At 39.8% G+C, this 26738-nt stretch overlaps 3 protein-coding genes across 3 annotated transcripts; 1 reads left to right on the top strand and 2 right to left on the bottom strand.

Moving 5' to 3' along the window:
• Positions 1 to 1022: 1022 nt before the first annotated feature.
• On the bottom strand, positions 1023 to 2639 carry LOC119428481 (zinc finger protein OZF). Its single transcript, XM_037696163.1, has one exon. It carries the CDS (start codon positions 2637 to 2639, stop codon positions 1023 to 1025), a length of 1617 nt encoding a protein of 538 aa, XP_037552091.1.
• A 3966-nt stretch (positions 2640 to 6605) lies between these two features.
• Positions 6606 to 11086, bottom strand: LOC119428294. Its single transcript, XM_037695958.1, has 7 exons — positions 11075 to 11086; positions 10168 to 10275; positions 10001 to 10057; positions 9758 to 9916; positions 9423 to 9582; positions 9242 to 9342; positions 6606 to 6770 (listed from the first exon to the last, which is right to left on the bottom strand). The coding sequence occupies exons 1-7, from the start codon at positions 11084 to 11086 to the stop codon at positions 6606 to 6608; spliced, it is 762 nt and encodes a 253-aa protein (XP_037551886.1).
• A 3107-nt stretch (positions 11087 to 14193) lies between these two features.
• asb15b (ankyrin repeat and SOCS box containing 15b) lies at positions 14194 to 22408 on the top strand. Its single transcript, XM_037695685.1, has 14 exons — positions 14194 to 14260; positions 14463 to 14571; positions 15741 to 15793; positions 15881 to 16012; positions 16085 to 16249; positions 18228 to 18334; positions 18427 to 18565; positions 18646 to 18817; positions 19190 to 19350; positions 21196 to 21340; positions 21415 to 21570; positions 21670 to 21769; positions 21958 to 22111; positions 22207 to 22408. Exons 2-14 carry the CDS (start codon positions 14465 to 14467, stop codon positions 22374 to 22376), a joined length of 1761 nt encoding a protein of 586 aa, XP_037551613.1. The 5' UTR covers positions 14194 to 14260; positions 14463 to 14464; the 3' UTR covers positions 22377 to 22408.
• Positions 22409 to 26738: the final 4330 nt, after the last annotated feature.

Below are 26738 nucleotides of genomic sequence, written 5' to 3'. Positions count from 1 at the left end.
AGAAATGACTACGCATCAATTTCAAGTAAACTACGAATACGCAGTTTTAATTTATAGTGGGTGTCGTTAGTTTATTGTGTTATTTATTATGGAGCCTGCCAGAATGTTTTCTCCTAAATAAAGGTGTAATAAATTATGATCTGGGGGATTACACTTTTTTTGTGCTATGGTACTTAGTTTCATTAATCCCGACTAATCATTCTGAATGCTCCTTTGTTCATATGCACATTTAACAACTTTTTCAATCACACCAGTTAGAAACTATTCAATTATTACGGGTATATTTATTCTGAAAGGCTTAAAAAAAGAAAAAGATAAACAATGACAGAAAATCACATTACTACTGGCTGCTCACATAAGATTTAACAGCAAATCTTTTCACACATTTACAAACTCTTCAACAGCCGTGATCTACCTTGTTGGCATTTCCTAATGTTAGATGACAAAAACTAAAGCAACAAAATAAAAACACAAATCAGACACTGTCATACAAATTTTTGTAAAAGTGGGGACACTTTAGGGTTATAAAAAAATAAGTGGGTGGTTATATGGTTTTCAAATCACTACAATTCCTACAAGAACACAGTGACAAGATTTTCTATAGATGCTACAGCAGCTTATTACACAACAGACAACATAATCTGCAGTCACACGCTTTGAAATACTTTTGTTCACATGTCTATCTGACATTTTGGCTTCATAACTGGAGCCTTTGCAAAGCATGATGTTCGAAAATATTTTTAACACATTACTAAAATAACTAGAAGAGCATAAAATAGCTTGATGTTATTCAGTTGTACTGAAACATTGAGTTGGACTATTATTACTCAAAGTATATGATTGCTGAACTACGTGATTTAATATCAACTGCCGGGCAGCGTTTCGAACGGAGTTACATAATTGCATGTTTACAGGATCTCTCATCGAGCTGCTTTTTAAATTGACCTATTTTACTCATATCAATGATCAACATGAACTTTGAAAAGTGGTTTGAGGACTCGCGTGAGAAAACGTTTCTTTGATTAATAGTCATCGCTGCCCTCTTCTTCATCTTCATATTTCCTATTGAGGGAGTGCTTCTTGTGCTTTCCCCTGTGTGCCCGTTTTCTAGTGAAATCGGGGTTTGCCTCCCTCGTGTGCAGCTGCTCGTGTTTTTTAAGAAGGCCGGGAACAGAGAATCCCTTCCCGCACGTGTCACATGTCCAGGGCTTTTTGCAGGTGTGCGTCCGTTTGTGGACGTTCAGATGGGAAGCGAGCTTGTAGGTTTTCCCGCAGACATCGCAGCTGAATGGTCGCTCGTTGGTGTGTAACCTGATGTGGACCTTCAGGTTTCCAACCTGTGTGAAGGTCTTATCACACAAGGTGCACCTGTACGGTCTCTCTCTGGTGTGGATCCGAAGATGAACTCTGAGGCAGTACTTACTGGAGAATTTCTTTTGGCAGACAGGACAGGGGATCTTTGCTTTGGGTATGTGGTCTTGCTGATGCCTCTTCAGGTCAGACAGGTAAACGAAGGTTTTCCCGCACTGGGAACAGAGATACTGGCGATCGCCGATGTGGTAGCCCATGTGCCTCTTCAACAAGCTGGGGACAAGGAATCTCTTTCCGCAACGCTCGCACATGTGGGGCCGGTCTCTGGTGTGCCAGCGCTCGTGGTTGGTCAGCTTGAACACCGTTGGGAAGGTTTTGTTGCAGTGCTTGCAGGGAAACGTCATATGGCTCGTGTGACATTCCATGTGCCTTTTGAAGTAGGTGGACTGCGTGAAGCCCTTGTTGCAGATGTTACAGAAGAAAGGCTTTTGGCCGTTGTGGGCGAGTATGTGCTTTGTGAGGCTCTGCAGTTTGGCAAAACACTTGCCACACTGGCCGCAGGCGTAAGGACGCATAGTGCTGTGGGTCTTCAGGTGGTTGTTGAGAAAACCCTGCGTGCGGAAACTTTTGTTGCAGGCCGTGCACGTGAAAGGCTTCTCGCCTGTGTGGATGCGCTGATGATCCATCAGCTTGGACTGATAGGGGAAGCTCTTATCGCACACGGTGCAGTTGTATCTGTCGACCACGTGTCTGAACTGCTTCTTCCTTCTAATGCTCAGCCTCGGTTCGTCGTCAAGCAGCGATCCAGCTGGAAGAGGCGGCAAGGCGGGGAGCGACATTGTGTTAGAAGCAATCTGTGACACCCACTGATGCAACGTGACTCGCTGAGTTTGAGGCTTTTGTCCATCCTTCGTCCCTGCTCCGCCAGCATTCTGTACGGTGGAGAGACTTTTGACTGGCACTTGAACAATCTTAAAAGGAATTGATTTTTGGGGTAGTTGCTGCAAGTCTCTGGTTTCTGGTTTTTCTGGTGCCGCGTCATTTTCTTTGCTTTGGGGAGTTGTGGCAGGCTGTTGCTGAGCTGAACTCTTTGTCTGCATCTCGCTCTTTTCCTTTGCTGTGTTGCCAGACGCTGTTCTTTGACTAGTCTGATCTTCTTGCTGAGGTCTGCCTGTTGATGGTGCCGGGCTGTCATCGTCATCAGAAATACCCCCCACTCCTTCACTGTCACTAAGGGAGTCGGGGCTTTTTTCAACGACAGTGACGTCCCGTCGCATTGGCGATTGTGAAGGTTGTGCAGGTGGTGTCGCCTCTGCCGATTTGGGCATGAAGGCAAGAGAAGAGAGCACACAGTCGCCCACCGAGGTTGACACACTTGCTGTTAAAAAAATAAAATATATTATGTATTTCTCTGTTCTGCATTTTATTACAAACTGCGATACCAAATCTCGTTATGAGCTATACCTTTAAAACTAAAAGCCCCTTTGGACTGCTGGTGTAGAAGTAGAGTTTTTAAAACTTCAGTGTCGGGAATGAAGTCTCCACATGCATCAAGGACAGTAGAATCCTTTCCGATCATGTTACCAAGCTGAGGGAAAAGAAATTAAAGTTACAATCATCTGTATTTTACAGACTAATTGTTGAGGCAGCTGACTGCTTAAAAAACTTCCAAATTCCCAATTTAATGAAGAGCAATGCACCGAGGACACTGAAATTAATCTTTCTTGCACTCGTCTCTTCTGAGAGTAAATGTCCGGTGACTTCAGGCATGCTTACCTGAGACAGATTTGGAACAGGAACAAGTTGCTCCAGCTTGCAAACAAGGCCAGCAGTCAGTGCCTGTAGTGCTGTGTCAAACTTGGCGCCATACTGAACGGGGAATATTTCCTGCAGAGAGAAAAGTGTATTACTGTATTATGAAGCAAATGTTTTCTACGTCTACAAACACTGCTTTTTTAAGCAACCATATAACAAGTTAAGAAGCTGTTAAAATAAGATAAGAATAAGCTAAAGATTACAACATCAAAATTATCTTTAAGTTCAACTTTTATGGCCTCATGTAACAACTTCTCATATTTGTTTAAAATCACTCTGACACAGATGTGGATACCTTAAAAAAACGCTTTCTTTCATTGGGGTTTTTAAGCAGATTCTGGACAAGCACCAAGAAGCTTGTCTGGGATTTTTCCACATCTTCATTTTTCTGTAAAAGAAAATACAAAACGTCTGGTTCCACTCATGCCTTATTGTTCTAGATTTTGATCTATTACAAACAAAGAGCTGCATGTGAGCGACTGTACACATTTCTCCCAAATAAACAAGAGGCATACCCCTGACGTTGTGGAGACCTTCAGTTTATTTATGAGAGTCTGAATAGCCCTGGTGTCTGGGGGGCCATCTTTCTGGAGAAGATCCAAGATTATCTAAGTGTAAGAAAATAACAGTGTTTAAAACGTTCAACCAAAGGTAAATACTAAGATTAAAAACAGCAACAACACAGTGTTAACTAATGTTTTTACTCCTTCTAGTTTAGAGTAGTTTTACCCTTGCTCTCAAGCCTAAGATAAGCTGAGCAGTCTGCTTGAAACTCAAGAGATCAGGGATGGTCTCTGTCACCATGGTCACAAACCCTTCCACTTTCCCATAATTCTTCACGTTTTTCTGCCGCATGACCTGCCATATGTATGAATATGTAAGCTGCAGCGGGGAAGCCATTAAGCGGAGTGATGCCAAGGGAAGGGTACTCCCAGCACCTGAAAAAAAGTTGGAAAACAATGCCAATATTGCACATTACACTGTTAAAGTAAGCCAACAAATCACTGAGGTTATCTGAACTCACAATACTTAACGTACAGTATCAGAACATTCTAGTGACAATCATTTTTGATTTAGTTTCTTGTAATTAGAATAACATTGGCACAGATCTGCCGCAGGGGGCGCTGCAGCGCAAACGCAGCTTTGAGCCGTGGAGTTGTTGGAAAAGTGCGCGTTTGCGTGTGTACGTTCTATGTATGATGGAGGGATTGAGCGCCAACCCTTATTAGGAGTTAGTTTAAACTTTAAAGAATATTTGGGTCAGATTAGTACCATTGCTCTCATGAGCTCTCTAAAGCGGAAATATATAAGCTGATAGGCGGACTATTCTCTCTGAAGGGCGATTTGATTTAAACATAACGGCAGCTAAAGCTTACTTCTATACATTCCATTGTAATAACAGAGCAGGTACAAGGATATATACATTGTCAGGTGATGGGAAGCAGTCTTCTTATTACAGCGGATGGATGGTGCTGCGTTTTATTTTTTTAACCGCCAGCTGCGGTTAGCTTACCGACGTTAGCTTAGCAACTTACCTGTTGTACTGGACCGCTGGTCCATAACTGCGCCCAGGCTGCGTGGCAAACTCCACCAATAAACTGATTTATCTAAACAAACTCTGAATGCAGCAATTTACTCTGAAATACTATAAATAAAAGCGCCAAAACGTCTTATTTTTAGCGTCAAGCCGCGAAGAATAATGGCGACCGCTAAGGAGCGGCTTTCCAAAACAAAAGTCGGACCACTTCCGGCGGATGTTCCTGTACAAAATAAAAGCATACTTTTTTTTTTTTTTTTAAGAGTATCCTAAAATAAACACAACATAATAATTATTTGAGTTTTCAAACTGACTTATTTGGAACATACAGAGCTTAACTTATTTTAGGTGTTAATAAAAATGCAGAGAAAAAATAGCTAAAGACAGACTCCAAGTCAAAAGTCCAGTGGAGCTGCAGTTATGCAACATTACAGTATTTAAATCTGTTTACATTGTACAAACAAACGCTTATTTTTGAAAACAGTCATCAAATCTTTCTTTATGATTCATAAGATATAATCTTAACTTTGCACCATTACAAGATATTCATTTACATCCATCCATTATCTTTTACCTGCTTCTTCCATTTTGGGTCACGGGGGTCGCCAGTGCCTATGTCCAGCAATTCATTTACATTGCATATTAAATTACATAGATGCAGATAATTTTTTAATTTTGTTTTGTTCATAAGCTGTCAATCAAATCAGTTCCCTCAACAGTCAAGTATGCATCCATTTTTTTCATTCAAATATTTGAAATATTGTGATTGTAGGAAAAAAGTTTATTACTTCTTGAAAGAGATTCATTTTATTTTACTAAAATAACTTAAATACATCACAATTGCACATTTTATAAAATTACAAACATGAAAGTCATACATTTGTACATTTATAAGACAGTGAACTCTCCTAAACCTTTAAGCCCATATTAAACATTTTAATACTGACATATCCATACTTTATTTGGCATGTTTTGGATGTAAATCATGAACTGTTATTAAAAAGCTAACCAGTCACTGCAGATACAGCCATATAGCCTGCGGTCTGAAGAGATTCTTGGCTTACTGATTCATAGGGATCAGTCGACATTGGTCATTTTTGTAACTGGCATTTCCTCCAGCCTACGGCCTACTCTTTTGTGACGAGAACAAGCCCTCCTTATGCTCCTCACTGAGCTCATCCGTTCATCTGTCTATCTGTCTATATCTCCCTCACTTCTCCTCGTCGTGTCTGTCCTGTCTCTTGCGCCCTCTCTGACACATCCAGCACAAGAGCGCTCACACTTGAGGAGTCATGTTCTCATGACTGAACGTGATTGACTCTGTGAATGAAGCACTAAAAAACCCCAACACGCTCGCAGTGGGCTGAGGAGCAGCTATAGATCACTGGGCAACATCTTCCTAACACAATGAGTGGATTCAAAGTGCCTCAGGCCGTGGCAGGCTGCCATCTGGTCAGATCTTTGATTCATAAAGTGGGACACTTGTTGAACTTCTCACAGTGTTGTTTGTGACTATTAAGTTGATAATTTGTGACAGATCACAGATCACAACAATGTCAACAACCAGTATAAGAAAAGCTGTATTCATCACTTCAGTTGTTTATCTGCAGATATGAACTTCTTGCATGAACCCTCGTACATTTCAGTAGAAGTCAGCATAGGAGCAGGTTATAAATCAGTGTTTTAACTGATTGTACAGCAATCAGTGAGTTGATGACTTTAGTACAATTTAGAAATGAATAAGTAAAAACATCCAAAAGATGTGGTTTTGATTCTGCAGCTATTCTGGACTGAGAGAAGAACTCCTGCCTCGACCGAAGATCCCGCAGAATTTTGCGACGCACCTGCCTTCTCTCTTGCAGCAGTTCTGGTGCATGCACTCAGTGGAGTGAAAGCACAGAAAGCGACAGACCACACTCGTTTATCTATGCCTCATCATGCTTCATCCACTTTCATGTTCTGAGATTGCCTCCCCCGCTGGCTGACTGTCAGCGGCGTGGGTGAGTGTTTGAAGTGGGATAGAGATAGACACAGTTGGGATCATGTCGGGAGTTGCCATTTGGTCGTTTACAGTGTTGCACGCTGGTAAACGGCCTCCAGTCTTGACCTACAAACAAATTGATTAAAATAAAGGAAGAAGCAGATAAAGATAGATGAAAACAAACATTAAAATAAAACACAGAAATACCCTGAGAATACTCATTTGTAAGTCAAATTCAATAGCAGATGCTAGCTTTATGGCATTAATAGGGCCTAAAAGGATGCCTAAATATTTAATGAGCTGCTGTTAAATTTACAAGACTTGTCTTCTTGGAAGTGCTCACTAAAATGAGGGCATAATCTGGGAGGTTATATTAGACTGACCCACAATACCAAAAGACATACATTTGTGTGAATGGAAATTTAGCACAAATAATATTTATTTTAGAGTAGGATGTCTTGGAGAACGGCATGGTTACCTTAGTTATGAATGGTAGATCACTATTAATGGTTGTAAATTATAAATAGTGCACTATTCAAAACTATATGTGTCTAACCAGGACTTCATCTTTGTGATTATGCTAGAAAATTTTGCTTTTGGAATATACTCACTGAAAAACACAACTCATTTTTACAACTCACTAACAATTAAAGATAATTTTCTGATCTTTTGAAGTGGGATCTAGTGGAAAGGTATGAACAATTAGCATTCTACCTGTTGTAAATAGCTCTTTGAATGACCTCAGTTTGGATAAAAATAAATAGCCAACAGCTAGTCTGAGTGGAGCAAATTGGATAAATGCAGTCTCAGAACAACTCCAATCTTAAGAATGTTTTAGTATTTTATGTGAACGTGCTTTTATAAACCTTTACACCTCAGTCAAGTTCACATTATGCTGTTATTTACATAAAACATTATGTTAAGTTGAAAGCAAATTTAGCTAGTAGCATCTAAAGCTAGTAGCAGGTAGCCATGTTCCATGTACGAAGGTGTTAAAACAAAAGTCAGAACTGGCAAAGGCAACACAACAGCATTTGAGATTAAAGTTGGCGTTCATCAGGGTTCATGTCTCAGCCCACTGTTGTTTATTGTTGTGATGGATGCAGCTACTGAGCTTATTACGAGAGAAGTGCTATGGGATATGTTGGATATGTTGTATGCAGATAACCTAGTTGTGGCTGGAGATTCTGAAGTTAATCTCCACGATAGTTTCAGATAGTGGCAGCAAGCACTTGATAGTAAAAGTAAAAGCCTTAAAATAGGACGAAACGTTCAAATATTTGGGGTTAGTGATAAATGACAAAGGAAGCTGTGAAGAAGACGTTCAAGGCAGAATTGGTACGGCATGGCAAAAATGGAAGGAGTTGACAGGAGTGCTTTGTGACAAAAGGATGCCGATTCATATTAAAAGGAAGATGATGGTGTGATGGTGTGCCCAGTCTTGCTTTATGGATCTGAGATATGGATATTAAAGAGAAAGGAAGAGGAACTCCTGGAAAGAACAGAAATGCAGATGCTATGTGGGATTCTTGGGGTATCCCTCAAGGATAGACGGCGAAATGACGATATCAGAAAAACGCTTGGCGTGGCATGCACTGCGGATAAGATATGGGAATCAAGAATGAAATGGTACAGGCATGTGCAGCGAATGGAAGATGACAACAAAATAAAAAGACTATTAAACGCAGAAGTTTTCGTCAACGAAGCAGGGGACGGCAGAAGAAGAGGTGGATGGATATGATCCAGCAGGATATGAAGACGCTCCATCTCATAACAGACGATACACAAAACAGAGCAAAATGGAGAAGGAGAATCCATGGGGCTGACCCTACAGCCTGAAGGAGAGATCTACAACTAGCAACAGGTAGCAGAAAGTATAGGTGGCGGCAGAAACATATGCTACTTGCAACTGGGCCACTTTCAGCAGAAATTTCACAACATGTCAGCTATTATAACCATGTAATGCTTGTCAGTACTACTAAAGTTGTTCAAATAGTTAAATGTAAACAAAGGTAACTTTTTCAAAACCTCAGTTTAAAAGAACTATTCCTAATATCAAAAAAGAAGCATAAATCAATGTTTAGATGTGGTGAAAACCTCTAAGCTAATCTTAGCTCATGCTACCATCAGTTTGTCATTCTTCCATTAAATAAAAAAATCTGAACAGATAAAACACTGGCAAGTTCTTAATTGATCCTTTCTTTTATTGTTAGTGTATGTTTCTTCTTTTGTACAGGCCAATTTGTGTATTTAATGTTTATGAATTTGCTGTAAGACTGTTTTAACCGGTTTTAAACAAAATATAGGCCTATAAATAAAGTGCTAGCGCTTTCAATGAAATCGCAACTTTGTGTCGAAAAAAATACAGCACAACTCTACAAAATGTAGGCCCTAGATACGAACAGAAAACAGTACTGCTATTTTTGGGTGTAACTGGGACCCTGAGTACACAATTTCGTTCCCCCTCATGCACCACATGTGACGCGAATGACAATAAAGAAACTTGAACCTTGATCATTCTTTATGTTGATATTCATATTAGCTGATTACCTTGAATTGTTCGCATTAGGATTGTTATTAGAGGGTAAAGCTCTTACCTGCCATGCTATGAGAACGACACAAGCTGTGAAGGGGATTAGCACCAAAAGCAAGGGAGCTCTCTTTGACCAGCTATGTCTGCGACTCTCCTCCTGACCTGCTGCAATAAGAAAACAGTCTCAGTGACTAAAAATCAATCATTACCATCAGGTTTTAAAACATCCATCAAAACCTTTGTACCTGGGGTTAGTTTGCGATGAAGGCATGGTGGTGGCTTGCACGAGAGGCTCGATGTTCCTTGAGTGGCAGCATGTAAGAGGTCTTGGATGTAGTCGAAGTAAAGACCCGACTGCAGGTTCTCTTCCTGATAGTGACAGCGGAAGACTTGCATTGCTGTTTCCTGGGGGAGGGTATCAGCCAACAAACCATCCTGAAATAATTCACTTATGCAATTAAATGTGCAAAACAGTCCCCGATTTAAAGAAAACTGCAGTGTTTTGCACATGGCTTTCTACTATAGACTTAAGCTGATCAAATAGTGTTTGCGCTCACATAGAAGAGTGTAAAGTGCTTACTAGCTCCTCATGGTCGTAGGTGAAGCGTAGGCTCTTGAGCATCGCAATAAAAACTAAAATGTTATCTTTGTTGGAGGAGTTGGTACCAAACATGTTGGCCAGCTTTCGAAGACTTAGCTCCAAAGGATAGATATTTAAAACCACCCAGCATGTGCTGGCCTGCGATGCAAAGCAAATGTTTTATTTAACGCAAAATGCATCAAACCAGTACTTGCTATCAGACTGTTTCTTTTTTATACATACCTCTTCTTTGGGAATGCGACTAACAGGAATCTCATAATCAGAGGGGATATTTTGCTTCTGCAATGAAAAAAAATTAAACATTTTTGTATCTGAGTTTCAGTCTTGTAATTATTTGTAAAAATGAAGCACATTTAAACAGGAATTTACGCTGTCAAACGTAATCTCACCAATAAAGACAGCTTGTTCACATCATCAGTTATTGGCGTTCCGAACTTTCCAGAGCAGAGATTTAAACTCGATATCAAACTTAGGAGGAAACAAACTGTGCTGAAGATCTGAAGAAAAAAAATGTACATCAAACAGTTGAGGTTGCATTGAACACACACTGCCTGTTCTGTAATAAACTGTTCAGGTCTAACTAACAAGGTTAAGTCAGGTCGTCTGGATGTTCAGGTCTACATTAGTGCTGTTAAATGTGTTAAAATGGGAAAACAAAAGAAAAACGCACTGACGCCGACTGGATTACACCTGAGGATACAATTGGAGCAATCTGTCTGCACAGGAAAGCTTTCCACCTCCATGCATGCATGGAGGTGCCTTACTGGCATTTTGGAGATGGTTATCATGTTTTGTGATAAATCCTTTGAGCGGAAATTTACAAGAGAAAATTGCAGCTGATAAATGATGTCGCAGACTGACAGAAAAGCAATTGTAGTAAAATTAAGGCAATGTGCATTAGAGTTTGTAAGCACACGATGTCTTTAATGTGAACTTTATTTTCTTAAATAGGAAATTAAGCATTAAATCAAGACAATAAAAGGTCAATGATTCCATGTTGGTATAACAGTTTGAGCATGAAATTAAAGTGCAATAGTCATTTGAATAAAACAATGAGAATAGATTGGTTTCCTTTGAAAAATCAGTTTTAAACCTACCGATTGTTTTTCCCTTACCGCTTTATAAAACGTGCAAAAGCAGCACTGCATGGTGAGCCTCCTAGCGCTTTAAAAAGAATCTAAATGCAGCTGAAAAAGGATGCATCCCTCAGCCTGTGTGCCACGTTCATACACATAAGTGCACTTTACCGTGCAGAAGATTGATTTATTAAAAGAACAATAACAAGAAACAACTTACTTTCTTCCTCATATGGAGCAAGAGTCCAGTGATTCTCAAATCCAGTTCATGAAATGTGAAGCTTTTAGCTCAGAGGAAGGACTCATGTCAGTGAAAAAGTGGTGTACAAATCCAAACGTGGAACTTGAGGACGGGCCAGCAGTCTGCTTTGACTTCAGACAAACTGGTGGGGTCGTTTTGACGTGCTGGAGAGGCCGCCTACAAGCTGAATCATTATGTCACACAGTGACGCTGTCTGAGACTTTTCCATAAACTCCCACGTATCAATTTGGTCATCAGGAGAAGTGGGTGCTTGTTCTCTTGAGAGAATATTTCTTTTGGAATACGTCTGGCTCATTCCCCGAGCTGTTGGTTATAAAAATGAAAATCCTCCCTTTGGGGGTGGATTGTTTTTGTATTTTTGATTTTATAAATTGCTTATAAAATGTGTTGTTTCCTCACTGGTTTATGTTAGAGCACATTTAGCTTCTGGATGATTCCAGGTTGAGATATGAACATTCATGGCTTAACCTGCTCCTGACATTTGCTGAGAAGTGAACCCATGTAAAAGCCATTATCCAAATTGATTTCCATCACCAAATCAATAGCAAGACACAAGGGACAGTTTGGAGCAATGAAGAAAAAACAAATGATTTCAGAAACCGAATGGTTCATTTCCTGAGGAGTGGACACTTTGTCTGCTCTCCCTCTTCGCTGGGGACTTCAGTTTCCTCCCACAACCCAACAAGACGTTCATGCCAGGTTTGTCTTTGATTTTTTAAAGACAGAAAACATGGCTGCCCATCACAGTTTTCCCTGGAAAGTCCTTTAATGAATAGAAGCTCACAGTCTCTCCTTGGTGTGATGCAATGGGCTAAAGAAAATCAAATTAGTTTTGGGAAACAGGCAGTAGGAGAGTATAAAAGCTTTAACGTGCTGTATAAAAAAACAAAACAATTATATGTCATTAAATAGATGCACAATATTGGATTTTTGGCCAATATCCGATATGCCAATATGTTAAAACTTATTTGGCGGATAACCGATACCAATACCGATATTTCTCCCCTAGACCTACTTACAGAGACTACATAGCTTTCTCGGCTGTGGAATTAAAATACAACATTATTCTGCATGGTCTTTGTCAGTTTGGGCTGCTACCAGATGCCAAAAAGGGGCTGAAAATGATGTAACACTTCAACTTGGATTATGTTTAATGTCAAATTTATTCCTGACATTTACTCTCTCTAACACAATGACAACGCTCGAACAGTCATACAAAAACAGCGTCTTTCACATCTATATATATATATATATATATATATATATATATATATATATATATATATATATATATATATATAAACAGCGCCTTTTATATCGGTGAATGGCCGATATCCGATATTTAACTTTATCGCCAATATCGGCCGATACGGATACCATGCCGATAATATTGTGCATCCCTAAAATAGTCAATCTTGAACTGCATTAATAAGCTGCCTAGACATATTTTAAAATTGGACTTATCTTTCCATGGACAGCTTATAGGAAATGTGATTTATACAAAATATATATTAAATGTTATCTTTTTGTTTCCGTTGTGACAAAACTGTAGGCCATTCTAAGCTGGAGAGTCCGATGCTTTGGATGTTGCACAGGTGACCTGTCATGTTAACCCAGTGCCATAACTCATATTTGGAGCTAATTTAACTTAATGTATAACTGATATACTAAATGGACATGACCCAAAATGAAAGAAGCGAGTAAAAGATAATGGATGGATGAATGGATTTACTAAATAGCTTGTGCTGCTGCTAAAAAGTCCTTAATCACTTAAATAGCAACAGGAACTTGAAGATAAATTATGCAGATTATTTATAAGAAAAGGGGTTTCGATATTTTACTTTACTTTCAAATCTTGTAGTGAAGAAATTATTGATGTTTCTGCAACATGCCTATCATCTTAACATTTTGGCCTTTACTCCTTCAAAATACTGTAATCGTGATTACTAATGGCAAAATACGGTTGTACTGTAATAATGGTATGTATAAACCTAGGTGATGATTGGATGAATTCAAAAAGTCAAACCTATGTAAAAAAAAGTGCTTCTGTGTTGTTTTTTTTTAACTAAGGGCATGAGTTGGATCATTCGTAACAGCACCAACTATAGAATCCACAGTATTTCTCAAGCATCCACCAAGATTATAGCTCAACTCTTCTCACAAGGTGGCACTGCAGCTGCCATGTTTATCTACATGAAACACTGCAAGCACAGTAGTTGGAATGAATCTTGGTAGAAAATCGTCAGATCATCCTCTAATTTATATGTGGAATGATGTTTCATTGCTTTAATATCAGGAAATTAAAACTTAATGAAAAATATAATGAGCACAAAACTTTACAAAACTGCCATATGACGTGAAAAGAGACAATGCAATACAAAACAGTGTTATATGATGCAACGCTGTATGACGCATACATTACAACATGATGAAATACAAATCAATACATCATAATTCCATAGTTCCCATTTTAACATCCTGAGTCCTGAGCTTTTTTTTGGTTTGCATTTTGCCTGAGCTCTTTGAATTATTTTTTGCATTTCTTTAGCAATTACAAAATCAAAAATGACACAATGAACTTAAAACATTAAACATATTTAAAGCAAGTTCTCTGAACCGGAGCATCAGAAAGTGGACAGGTTAAAATATTACACTGCAAGGAGACCAATGTCCTCATACAAGGATACAGATCTCATGAGATTGCGCAACAGATGCATTTTGCAACTAATTTAGACTCTGAAGATGATTTAAAGTAGTATTTGAAGTGAGGAATAATAACTTTGGTCACATTGAGGAAATAGGACAGAAAGAAAGATTAATAAAATAACCCATAACGATGCAGTGGATAACTGAAGAGTCCTGCAGCACAATTAAGCAACAGTTATGATCTTATGCAGATTTTTTTGTCTGGTTTTGGTAACTGCACAAACTTTTTTTTAATTTTTGGTCTTCATGTCACCAAACGATCCGGTGTAAATGTCACAGTGGAGTTGTTTGGGAAGTGAAAAGATGAGAGGCGCACTCAGAGTTGAGTCAGGTCATCTAAAGCAGGCAGCTTCTAAAAATAATCCAGACAGCCCAGAACTTTGCACAACAAAAACACACGAGCTGCTCGCTGTAGAACTCGACGACGTCGATCAGAAGGTGAGGCTCAACATGACTTCGTTTTGTGGCGTTAAACATGACAAGTTCACACTAACGCTTGATGCCATCTCCTGCATGAATCCTGTCGATACAGTCACTGTTTAACAAGCTGCAGAGGACTAAACGCAAACTGGAGACAGATGTGACATCAGCACGACAGAATCCCTTTAATGTTACGATCTCTCGTCATTTTTGTTCTCAGATATGGATGACTTTGAGCAGGAAGGCATAGACAATGAGCTCTTTGAGTTTGCCATTCTTGAGAGTATCCAAGAGGCCTTCAAGCCGCCATGTTCAGCTCAGAGTGACTGGTAGGAAAAACAGTCAAATTCTTTCAGATGTTTCTGACCCGTAAGATCTTTTAAAATGATTGTTATATGTATATTTACCGTATTTTTTGGACTATGAGGCACACCGAATTATAAGGTGCATCAAGCAAAACAAGTTAATTCTGACAGATTTTTGAGCGCCATGTACTAGAGCTGTCATTTCTAACCCGGGCCCAAAGCCCGGCCCGAATTCGGGGTGGGCCGGGCCATGATAATGTGCTGGATGGGCAGGCTGGGTCGGTGTCTGGCTTTTGATTGCGTCAGCGGATCAGCCGCGATCCAATTATATGTCAACATGGCTTGCCATAGTTTCCAATTATATGGCAACATGGCTTGCCATACATTCACCAGCCGCACGCGACTATTTCACCGTGAGCTGACCGGCCTTGAAAGAGGTAAAAAGTTCAGTTAAGCTTCAGATGGGACTATACTGCAAGGAAGTGATCCATCACTCAAATAGACGTTCATTCAGCCGCTGCACTCAGCTGATGCGCGCGGCCGATGATCCAAACAGGTGAGATCACAAAGCAGACATGTGAGAGCAGGGTCTGTGTGTGAATAATGCAGAATGCAGGCAGAATCAGGGTTTTAATGCATTTTGACAGCCATGAAATAACAAACATCCGCTCAGCTCTGATCTTCTGCCCCTTTTATTCAGCTGCGCATCCACCGACCGTTAATAACTATATAAACAGTCAAAGCCTAATTAAAAATGTCAGGGTTTTTTGTTTTCGGATTCGGACCTGTAATTACTGTTAATTCGTCGAGTCAGCTGGGGTTTGGAAATGATGGCTACGAGCAAGGGCCGGGTTGGATCAGATTTTTTGGGCCCGAATACAACTCTACCATGTACCACATAAAATCGGTTCAAGGTCAGTAAGCACAACCAGAATTAATAAATAAGGCGCACTGGATTATAAGTCTCACGGTCAATTTTTGAGAAAATTAAAGGATTTTGCACCTTATAGTCTGAACAATATGGTATTCACAAATTAGTAAGCTCATTTTCCTGGAAAGAACATGTGAAATATTAATTTACAGTAAAAGTTCAAATTAAATCACTTTCTTGAAGCTATAATATAATGAATATAATGAAGCTTTATAGATGTGTTTCTAGAGTAAAATCTTTCTTTTTGCTTCTTTTTTTTAAGGAATCAACCCAAGAGTGAAAACTTTAAAAAGATTATGACAGCTATCAATAAAGGTACAAAGTTGTGCAAGTCAATTTAAACTCAGTGTTGTGCTTGAATATTGGTAATACAGTATTTCTGTTTCCGGTGTGTCTCCTCAGGTGATGCGGCTGCGCTGCAGGAACTGAAGAGTTGCGCGTCTGCCTTCACAGAGAGCGACAGCAAGGGCTGGCTGCCTCTGCACGCAGCAGCTGCACAGCCACTTCCAGGGGTGCTGCATGCAGTGCTGCAAGGTGAGCGCTCCAACAGTTTAATAAAGCAGCAGAGGAGGATGTAAGGAGCTGACACTTGTTGCACCCTTGCAGTGCTCACATCCATGGAGCTGACCCTGGAAGAGCAGACGAACGACGGGGACACGGCTCTGACTCTGGCAGCTGAGGCCGGCCGGGTGGAAAACGTCAGGATGCTGCTGAAGCACGGGGCTTCGCCGCATAACACCAACAGCCGGAATGAATCTCCTCTGCTGATCGGTAGCACAAGCACACCACCAAACACATGTACTCACTTCCTCTGAAGCCTGCTGTTTGCAGTCCATTAAAATAAATTTTTACTTGTTCTTCAAGGATTAATAAAACCAAGAGGTACAATAAAAGTTGCCAAAGTTCTCCAAGTTTAGTGTGTAGATTTTAAGCACTTTGGTAACAGTTCCTGTTTTAAATGTGCAAAACAAATAAATTTGACTTGACTTGGATTTGGGTCAGTTCATGCTGGGAACCAGCAAATTAAAGGTACTCATTGCAAAGTCATGAGGATGGGTCAAAACAACTCAAAGTAAAATATAAAAATTTGTGTCCAGCTGCCAACTATTACAAATGTTTGTTCACCTATGAAAACAGCCAAAATAACTAAAATAGGTCAACAGTGAAGAGCTGTTTCAGATCAAGATGTTTGACGATTTTTGGTACATTTGTTGAGTCAAGTATGCAGAGTAAAGTGCTTTGTTTACATTGAGTGCATACCTGCATTTCAGAATTAAGCTTGAATATACCAGAATCAGAATAAGATTTATTATCATTGTATCAAAATACAGTGAAATTATGTTCGTACAGTCGTCTGAAAGATGGGCGGAGTGCACGCTGCTACAGGAGCATGGCCCCTTTTCCCTTTTCAGAATACTCTTAGATGGAAAAGGGGAAAAATCCATGAGGATACGATAGTGGCATTACAAAAGAAGATCTCTTCACACCTTGTCCTAACAGAACATGATTTAAGACATCAGAAAACTCTACCAGCAGCACATTTATAAACACGTTACATATGCATTTGACGGCAAGGCGGTGAGATTTGTCCATGAAGCACTTCCAGATAGTCCATAGTCCTGATGAGATGTTGGTGAGCTGGCACAGTTCTGATAAGTGTTCACAGCAATTCTCAGGATGTGGGAGGTTGAACAAAGCTTTTCCTTAGTTTACACATATCCCAAGAGAAATTGGATAAGACAGCTCGTTTTTGAGGCCAACCGGGGGAGTCAGATTCAGATAAGCCACAAGTGTTGATTTTTTCAGGCAAACTTTTTTTTTCTTCTTGTCAGCCTTGAGTCCTGCTGATCCTTTCAAGATACAAAATGACCAGATTAGTGGGTAATCCACTGGTCCGTGCCTACGAGGCTCCTCCAAGGTCATCTCCAACACGCTGGCGAGTCCCAGAAGCCGCAGGTGGTCTGCAATTCTCACAAATCGCTTCCATCTTACAGTTTATCTCGTAAATCAGCTGATTTTGAGAACTCGAAGCACGAACCAAACCTTCACACAGACTTTGCAGTTTTGCCATGGCCGAAACTGCTGCCGCCATCTTCCTTAATAGCCAATAGGAATCCACTGATGCCAGAGAGCAGAAACCCTGCCATCATAAATCCAATTATATAGCACCCTCCTGAGACAGAACGGAAAGACTCATCAGCTCCCAAACTCCCCACGGGTCCATGATATATCTTGCTGTGAGAGTTTCAGCGGGGCATGAGGGCTTTCCAGGACCATGTCGCTTTGTTGAAAAGATTTTGTCGATTGCGTTTAAAGTCCAGCTGACCAGATCCATGACAGCAGTTTTAGTTTCGGAAGATGTGTAACAGCAGCTCCGATACACAGACAGCAGAAAAAAATCATGAGAACAGGAGAGGGAGAGGATGCGTCCGCCTTGCACGAGAGCGAGTGCAGAACGCCCAAATATATGTAAAACTACTGCAGTAAACTTTGTCAAACTGCACCTTTTGTTTAAGATAACATTTTATATGTTGCATTTTATAGTTTGATTTCTTAGTTTGCAACGAGGTGTATACAAACTTATCTGTTTTTTTTTTTTAGGAGTGGATTTTGTTTTATTTTGTCGTTTCTGGTGGTCCTCTTTGTATACGTTTTGATTTTTATTAATGCTGACTTTGTACAAGCTACAGTTTTTCATTCAACATGAGCCGTGAAGCCGACACCCCCATCTTGTTTGTGCATTTTGAAGCCGTGAGACAGAGCTCCTACGACATGGTTTCATCCCTCATCGTGGGCGGGGCCTTCGTGGAGCAGGTGTGCCTCACTAAATGGACGGCCACCCATGAAGCTGCAAAGGTAAATAGTCACCTAGTCAGAACTGGGCCAAATACTTTTGCTTATTTTAATAATGTTTACCCATAAGTGAGTTGCTTCCTGTCTCACATCAGGCGGGTTGTCCAGCTGTTCTGATGCTGCTGCTTCAACATGGAGCCAAAGTGACGACCAGGAATGGCTATGGTGTCACACCTCTGGGGACTGCAGCTGAGCACGGCAACACTGAAGCAGTAGACTTACTCATACAGCACGGTAAAGCATTCAAACCCAACAATTCCGCATCATCTTTCCCCTCGTTTGACGGTGTTGAGTTCGTTTTTGTCCTCCTCCAGGTGGTGACGTGAACGCCCGGGCCAGCAACGGAGACACGGTCCTTTATGATGCAGCCGGGTCTGGAAACCTGGACTGTGTCGAGCTGCTTTTGAAGCACGGAGCCAACCCAAACGTGGCCAGCTACGCCTGCCAGCTGCCCATCCACAGAGCCGCATATGAAGGCCACATTCTGTGAGCTCGTCTTCGTTTTCTGAAGCGGTTTGGTTTTATTCTGAGGAAAAACAGCATCCTTTTCATGGCATTATTCGTCTTATTTTGAACGGATTCATCCAGTTCCCGGCAGACAAAACGCTCTAAACAAATTAAAATATACTTATTTTCTATGTTTTGCACCCAACGAGGCCAACAACAGTAAAAACATGTCTGTGTCACATCTCTGCAGGGTGTTGTCTGCAGAAATCTGCACAATGAGCCCTCTGTTTACCTCTGCTCCTCACTAAACACTGAATCTCAAACCATAATGAGCTTTTCCCTTGTCCTGTTTTGTGTTTTTCACTGTCTTGGCTGCTGTTTTTGCCCCTTCCATTATTTATCTCCACACAGAATCCTGAGAACTCTCCTCCCCATCACCACAAAGAGAGCAATCCGCCTCTCGGGCCAGAGCGCGGTTCACTCTGCAGCCGATGGGGGACAGGCCGACTGTCTTTCACTCCTTATCCAGAAAGGTTATGATGTCAACGCCCTGCTAGAAAAACACATCTCTGGTAGGAGACAGCTAAAACACATGTGCTTGTTTAATAATCTAATGCAATTATACTTTTAAAAAAATCATCATGAATCCAATTTTCAGGTTAGGGAACAAATCTGAACTGCAGACTGCAGACATTTAGAACAAATATTTGCATTTTTTGTGAAAATGTGCATACGGAGTGATAAATGACTGATTCGTTAAAGCTAAAAAAGCAGAACAAAATCGAAATTAGCCATTAGATAAAACAAACAGAACAGTAGCTAAAAGCTAAAATGAGCATAACAGAAGCTAATAGTGTGAATGAAGCATTCACACTTGTGATCAATTTTTTTAATGTATGTTTTTCAGCATTTTTCTTGTTCCACAATTTTTGTGCTATTTCAACAAATCATAAATCTAAACGTTCAGCTCGTTCAGGACAATCCTGCTATGACTTTTGGTATTGGTGCAACTTTAGCTTTTTGAAATATTTAGCCCTTTCTGCCACATTTGTTTTCCTCATAGAAAATGAATTGAGCTCATTTTACATCCTCCAAATCTTTAGATCTGTTTACAACCTATTACTGCTCCTGGTTCAGCTTCTTTCAGCTTCCTTGTGCAAATTTAAACTTTTTTCAGCTACTTTCAGCTGTTTTGTGATACTTTTAGATTCTAACTACAGCATTTTTGTGCTTCTTCTAATGTCTATGTGCTAAATTCAGCTTCTTATGCTCCTTTCAGATTATTTCTGCAAGTTTAAGCTTTTTCTGCTATTTCAGCCACTATTTAGCTGTTTTTATGCTAATTTTAGCTTTTTCGACTAATTCCATATTTTTTGCACTCATTTAAACTTTTTCAGCCTAATTCAGCAAAAATGTGCTCTCTCCACTTCCTTCTGCTAATTTCAGCTTCTTTCAGCATTTTTAGCTACTTTTCAGCAGTTTTTGTTAATTTCAGCTTTCAGATAATATCCACTTCTTTCAGCTTTTTTTCCCTAGTTTCAGCTTTTTCTGCTCTTTCAACTACTATTTAGCCCTTTTGAGGCTAATATTAGCCTTTTCAGCTAATTGCATATATATATTTTTTAGCTAATTTAGGCTTTTTTCGCTTCCTTTTGGTAGTTTAAGCATCTTTGCCATTTTAGCTACTTTTCAGCTATTTTGCTTTGCTAATTTCAGCATTTTTTAGCTAATTTCCAAATTTTTGTGCTCATTTCTGTTTCTCTAAACCTAATTCAGCTAATATGTGTTTTTTCTGCTTTCTTATGCTAATTTTATTAGGCCTGTTCTTCCATTTCAGCTACATTTTAGCATTTTCTTTAGCTAGTTTCAGCTGTTTTTCAACAAGTTCTTCTGCAATAAGCATTCACACTGCATTTTTTTTTCATTCAACCTTTATTTAGACAGGTAAATCCCATTGAGCCTCCAGGACTCATTTACAAGGGAGACCTGATTTCAACAAAGAATGATGACAACAATGGACAACAGTGACAACAATAAACAATTATAAAGTCAATACTAAAATGAGCATGAAATGCAATCTCTAGTTGCTAATATGAGCAGAACAGTAGCTAATAGCTAAAACAAGCAAAACAGTAGATAAAGCTAAAAATAGCAAAACGGTAACTAAAAGTTAAAATGAGAAGAATTGCAAAGGGAATTTTATTGTAAATAAAAAATTCTCAACAAAAACAAAAACAAAAAAAATCTAAACCAAACAGAAGTCATTGCACAGTGATTTTGACTGAGCCAAAAATTTAATACATGATGGGTTAAAATAATAAAATATGTAAAAGTATTTATTGCAACAAACTATAAATTTCAAGAATATTGCATAAATGCTGACTCAGAAAATGAGCTGATGGTTTGAAATCCGACAGAGAACTACGATGACATGAGGAAGACTGCACTGTTCTTCGCCGTTTCCAACGGGGACGTGAGCTGCTCAGAGATGCTGCTGGCAGCCGGAGCCAGAACGGACCTGGACCCTCTGCGATGCATCTTGGTTGCTGTGCGCGCAGAGAGGTCCGGCAGGAGACACCTGCACGTGCTTCTGTTTTATAATTCAGGTTTTGGGCTGAAGTTGTGTCTGTGTCCAGGTATGCGCTGGTGCAGCTGCTGCTGTCCTACGGAGCAGAGGTCAACTGTTATTTCCGAGTGATCAGCAACACGGCGTTCCCCACGGCGCTGCAGTACTGCCTCCGGGACCAGGTCATGCTGCGACTGCTGCTCAACAGCGGATACCAAGCTCACAAGCACGTGACAAAGAGCTAAACAGCCTAACGTGTCATATATAGAATCCATATATGAAACGAATAGTTAAACGTTTTTATTTTAAATCTCTCCTCTGTTAGATGCTTTCAGTGTTGCCATGGAGACGGCAAAGAAATAGATCCGTGGGCTGACCTGCACAATCAAGCCTACCAGATTTACTGTCAACCTAATATCATCTCGGTAAGAAATCTTTTAATTTCGTAAAAGTAAAAGCTTATAAACAGTTAATATCTTACCTGTTGTGGGTAACTCTTAAAGAAATCTCAGCTTTTCCACAAACTCCTGCTTCAAACGATCTGAATGATCCATTTGAGTGGTTTGAGCCGAAAGACCAAATGAAATAATCACATCCTGATCTTTGTGCTTAGTTCTGCGAGTTTCTGTCTGTGTCGTGGCTGGCTCATGTGGCAGGCAGCCTGGTGAGGATTCTTCTGGACTACGTAAGCCACGTTGGCATCTGTTCGGACCTGAAACGCATCCTGGAGAGGACGCCGGAGTGGAAAGAGATTTCTTCCATACTGAGTAAAATACCAAATATGGTTAAAAACGAACAAACAGCCAAGTTAACTTTTAATAATCTTACCAGCTTGAGTGTATTCCTGTTTGTTTGTCCCCAGGTGAGCCACGCTCTCTGCAGCACTTGTGTCGCCTGGAGATCAGGGCTCGGATGAGCCTCCGGAGTCTGAACGACCCTGAGGCCATGGCTACTGCTCCGTTCCCTCCCAGGCTGATGAGCTACCTGATGTACAGAGAGTACGACCTGTACGGCAATCTTTATTCCACATGAAACATTAATTACAGCATCTTAAAAGAATATTCAAACCCTCTGAATCTTTACACATTTTATAACATTATGACCACAAAAATTCAGTATTTATTGAGTCAAAGGAAAATTACACATTGTTTTAAATTTTTTGGTGGGGTTAGGTGTGTTCCTTGCTCTTCATGATGATCATTAATGTTCTGCATCAAATACTGAGGTCTGCACTGAACCGCTGTACTCATACTGAGATTAAGTTACACTCATTTACTAATTACCAATCAGGTGATTCTGAAGGCGATTACATTATTTTCTAGCGTATAAGTCGCATCAGCCAAACAAAAAAACCCCCAACAAACTTATACACAGTAGTCCCTCGCTACGTCGCGGTTTGTTTATTGCGGACTCGCTGTAACACGGCTTTTCAAAATAAGATTGTACATGACACACAATTGGCTGATTGATCAGCATGGGATTTTTCTTTAAAATAAATTTTAAATTATTTAGCACCTCCTGCACCTTTGTGCAGCCCATACTGCAGGATAAACTTCCTCCTGCAGCTGATCAGCTGATCAGCTGTTCACAGTGCAGAGCGGGAAAGTGGGCGTGGCCAAGAACGCTTGCAGGTGGCTGAAAGCAGCGGAGGCACAGAGAGGGAAATCATGACATTCTGTGCTCTTTTAGAGCGTTTAGAGTTTAGAAATATTGTTTAGAATATTGTAAGAGTGTGGGATGGGTTTAAAACACCTTCATATATATATATGTAGTAGTAAACTACTACTTACTAGTTGTACTACTATTCCTACTTTGTGGTTTTTCACTTATCGCGGGTCTTCAGGGTACAGATCCCCCGTGATAAACAAGGGACTACTGCAAGTCGCTTTGGTGCATAAGTCGCAGGACTGACAAATCTATGCATAAAAACTGTGACTTATATGACGGAAAAACACGGTAGTTGAATTGTTTTAAGGATATTTTGTGTTGAACTATCACATGAATTAAGTTTTGTGGTCGTTCCGTGACAAAACATGGAAAATTTCAGAGCATTTGAATACTTTCTAAAAGCACTGAATCTGTTGCTGGAAGCACTGGTCACCAGCGTCTATGGTGAAATGATCATTTTAGATCTATGCAGTGAACTTTGTATAATTTAGAGCAAAACGCTCACACGTCTGCGTTTCTATTCCGTTCTTTTTCTGTTTGCATTTGTAACTTTTTGTTCAAGCATCACAAATACACCTGAAAATACATGTACGTTAAGCATCACAAACACTGGACAGTTATTTTCCTGTCTCACCAATCAAACTGATGCACAGACTGTTGAGTGATTATGATGTCATCCTTAAATCAGATGAAGAGTTAAAAGCATTAACCGAATGCTCTGTGGATGTGTTGTCATGGCGGACAGGAGATGTTGCCTTTTTAACAGGATTTAAGTGTGTATATTTTGTGTAGCCAATAAGAAAACTGATTTTTTTTAAGTACTGCCATGTATAGTTCATGTAAACTGTTATTATTTTTTAAATAAATATATATATATTAAAGGATATAATTAACTTTTTCTTCACTTTGGTTAACTTACTGTGTTAGCTGCTCAATGAATTAATTTAAGTGTTTACTCAACAATTATACAAATATGGCTGTTAAAATCACATCATTGCAATGCCCTTTTTCTAAATAATTTATTTTAAAAGTCCATTTCTGACTCTCTAAACAGAATAAATGTCTAAGAACCAGTATGCATGCAGAACGTGTTGGGCAGGATGATTTTCTACTTGTTAGTTAACATCAGACTGTAATGTTCTGTTGTAGGCGATGGTTGCTCAAAGGAACACTGACAGAAATATACACTGGAAACATTGAAGCATTAGCGACTGTCCATTTTGTACAATTTATTATTATTTTTTTTTTAAAGAAATGTTTTTGTGTTCAAGACCTGACTGGCACATTGAGTCAAAAATTTTGACCTGGATATCTTTAATTCACCGGGCAGAAAGCAGGCTTAGTCAGAATGCTCATGGGTTCTCGGGTTTCTCGCAAATAAATTTCATCTAAGCCTCTGGGAGTCCAACGAATGCTTAAAGCAGCAGGATCTATGACCTGTTGAAGTCTAATGTTGGATTTGGAAATGACATAAAACCCATCTGAAATATTGTCTAGTTATGTCAGAAAAACTACATACTCTCACTCTCAGCAGTTCAAGTTAATAATGACCAACACTGTAGCAACAAGTTACTGATTCACTGAGATACGTATAGACAAAAATGAAAATAAAACATTTATTACTGTTTATTCATGTGTGAGTCAGCCATATTAGATTTTGAGGTCAGGGCCCGTCAAGAATCTCGGACTTTTCAAGTCAAATTGTGCGAAGAGTTCTTCAGTTAACTTGAATTTTGGAAATTTAGACTTTTGATTACAAATAAAACATAAAAATGATTTAATATAACTTTTTTTAAAACCCTTAACTGGTACAACAAAAACAGTAGTCAATCCTAAATGACTAAAAATAGTTTGTTGAGGCTGTTTTGTCATGCTGCAGGCTTCTGTGCTTATACATCCCCTCAACCAGCGATAGTCATGGTTCAAGGTCTGCAAATTATAATCCCAGCCTCAACAATCATAGACTGACTCTTCCAAAATAAAAAAATTAAAAATGTATAACTCAAAGCTTCAAATCTCACTTTGAGAAAACAAAAAAACTTTTCCCCCCCTTGAACCTATCATGATCTGTATTTTGGTTGAACCCACGTGCAGGAAGGCAACAGGAAGCTCCAAGGTGAAAGCAATGACCTGAATTTATTTACAACAATTAAACAAAAGCTGACAGGGCAGCAAAACTTACTTTTAAGGAGTAGATGAGGAAACATGGAGGGAGAAAGAACATGAAGTCCTTCACAGTTCAATCCACAGACAAATGAAAAGACAAAGATGCTCACTGATGACACATGATGACAAACACCTGGGGTGATTGGAAGTGGAGACAGGTGTGTGGAGCTGCACACAAGGAAGAGAAACAGTGGGGTGCAGGAGAACAGAAACCCAGAAAACTCCACCTGATGTTAACAAAACACAATCTAGAGCTCAACATCATTTTCATCTTAAATTCAAGTTGATTTTTTTTATACGTTAGCTTTAGGCTAAATATAAACATTACGATGATAACATGTTATTGGGTATAATTTAGCTTATAGCCCCAGCTGTTGGAGTCAGACTCACCACCATCACAAGCCATGTTTACATGGACATAAGTAATCGGATTAAACGGCCATTCGGAATAAAAATGAGTCATGTAAACGCCCCATTCGGATTCTTTTTTGTTGATTCATCTCGATCCAAAATAATTTGTGATCAGAATGAGACGGGTGGTGTATGCAGATTCATCATCCGAACAGTGTAAACACTTAATTTGTCCATTTTTTTCAGATTGTGGAAAACTGACCTGACTGCGCATGTGCAACCTATGTCTACAGCACATATTTCCGCCTGGCTAGATGCTAATAATATTAGCATGTCAGGGAAGCAAAACTGGTCGGTGAGCAACAACATTTCCACTAGAAACTTTGAAAGAGCTCAAAATGATCTGTATTACCTGTAGCTCAGTCAGGGAGTGCAGTAACGTCTCCACCGTCATTAATACCTGCCGTGGGTCCATTTTGGGCGCTCAGGTTTGTTTATGTTCATCCCGGAAGTGGAATGGAAATGGAACTTCTTCTTCTGTGTTTTTTTAAAGGAGAGTTTACCACTCTGCACATGTCAGTACTTCTATTCAGAATGAAAGCCCGCTGCCTGTAAACACTCATCGTGAACAGATTGTGCCCATGTAAACGATACATTCAGATTATTTAATCTGAAAACATTTCAAGAATCAAGAATTTTGCGTATGTAAACATAGCTGCAGACACCTCCAGATGCAGGAAGAGGGCCACCTGCATCATGAAGGACCCCACTCACCCAGCACACACACTTTTTGCCCCGCTTCCCTCAGGAAGGAGGTTAAGGAGCATTAAGTGTAGAACCTGAGGAACAGTTTCTACCCTGAATCTGCTCGACTCATGAATCCCTAACCAGACAAAAAAAATCCCTGTAAGAAAAAAAAGGGGGAAAAAAAATCACTGTAATACACTTCAATTGGTGATATGTGACTTATCTGTGCTGCTGATTATGTGACTTATCTGTGTTGCTGATTATGTGACTTATCTGTGCTACTGATTATGTGACTTATCTGTGTTGCTGATTATGTGACTTATCTGTGCTGCTGATTATGTGACATCTGTGCTGCTGATTATGTGACTTATCTGTGCTGCTGATTATGTGACTTATCTGTGTTGCTGATTATGTGACTTATCTGTGCTGCTGATTATGTGACTTATCTGTGCTGCTGATTAT

This window comes from Nematolebias whitei, chromosome 22, assembly GCF_014905685.2.
Source record: "Nematolebias whitei isolate Nwh7 chromosome 22, NemWhi1, whole genome shotgun sequence".
In the NCBI taxonomy this organism is placed as follows: Eukaryota; Metazoa; Chordata; class Actinopteri; order Cyprinodontiformes; family Rivulidae; genus Nematolebias; species Nematolebias whitei.
Note: the sequence above shows the minus strand (reverse complement) of the source record. Positions and strands in the feature narration are given on the sequence as shown.

Bases quoted from the DNA above. Each gene is read 5' to 3' on its own strand.
- asb15b (XM_037695685.1), top strand. From the start codon at position 14,465: ATGGATGACTTTGAGCAGGAAGGCATAGACAATGAGCTCTTTGAGTTT. The intron at 16,013-16,084 runs GTGAGCGCTCCA...GCACCCTTGCAG, and splicing joins GCTGCATGCAGTGCTGCAAG to TGCTCACATCCATGGAGCTG. The intron at 21,341-21,414 runs GTCCGGCAGGAG...GTCTGTGTCCAG, and splicing joins GTTGCTGTGCGCGCAGAGAG to GTATGCGCTGGTGCAGCTGC.
- LOC119428481 (XM_037696163.1), bottom strand. From the start codon at position 2,639: ATGCCCAAATCGGCAGAGGCGACACCACCTGCACAACCTTCACAATCG.
- LOC119428294 (XM_037695958.1), bottom strand. The intron at 9,583-9,757 runs GTAAGCACTTTA...ACCCTCCCCCAG, and splicing joins CCTACGACCATGAGGAGCTA to GAAACAGCAATGCAAGTCTT. The intron at 9,343-9,422 runs GTACAAAGGTTT...TTCTTATTGCAG, and splicing joins TCATCGCAAACTAACCCCAG to CAGGTCAGGAGGAGAGTCGC.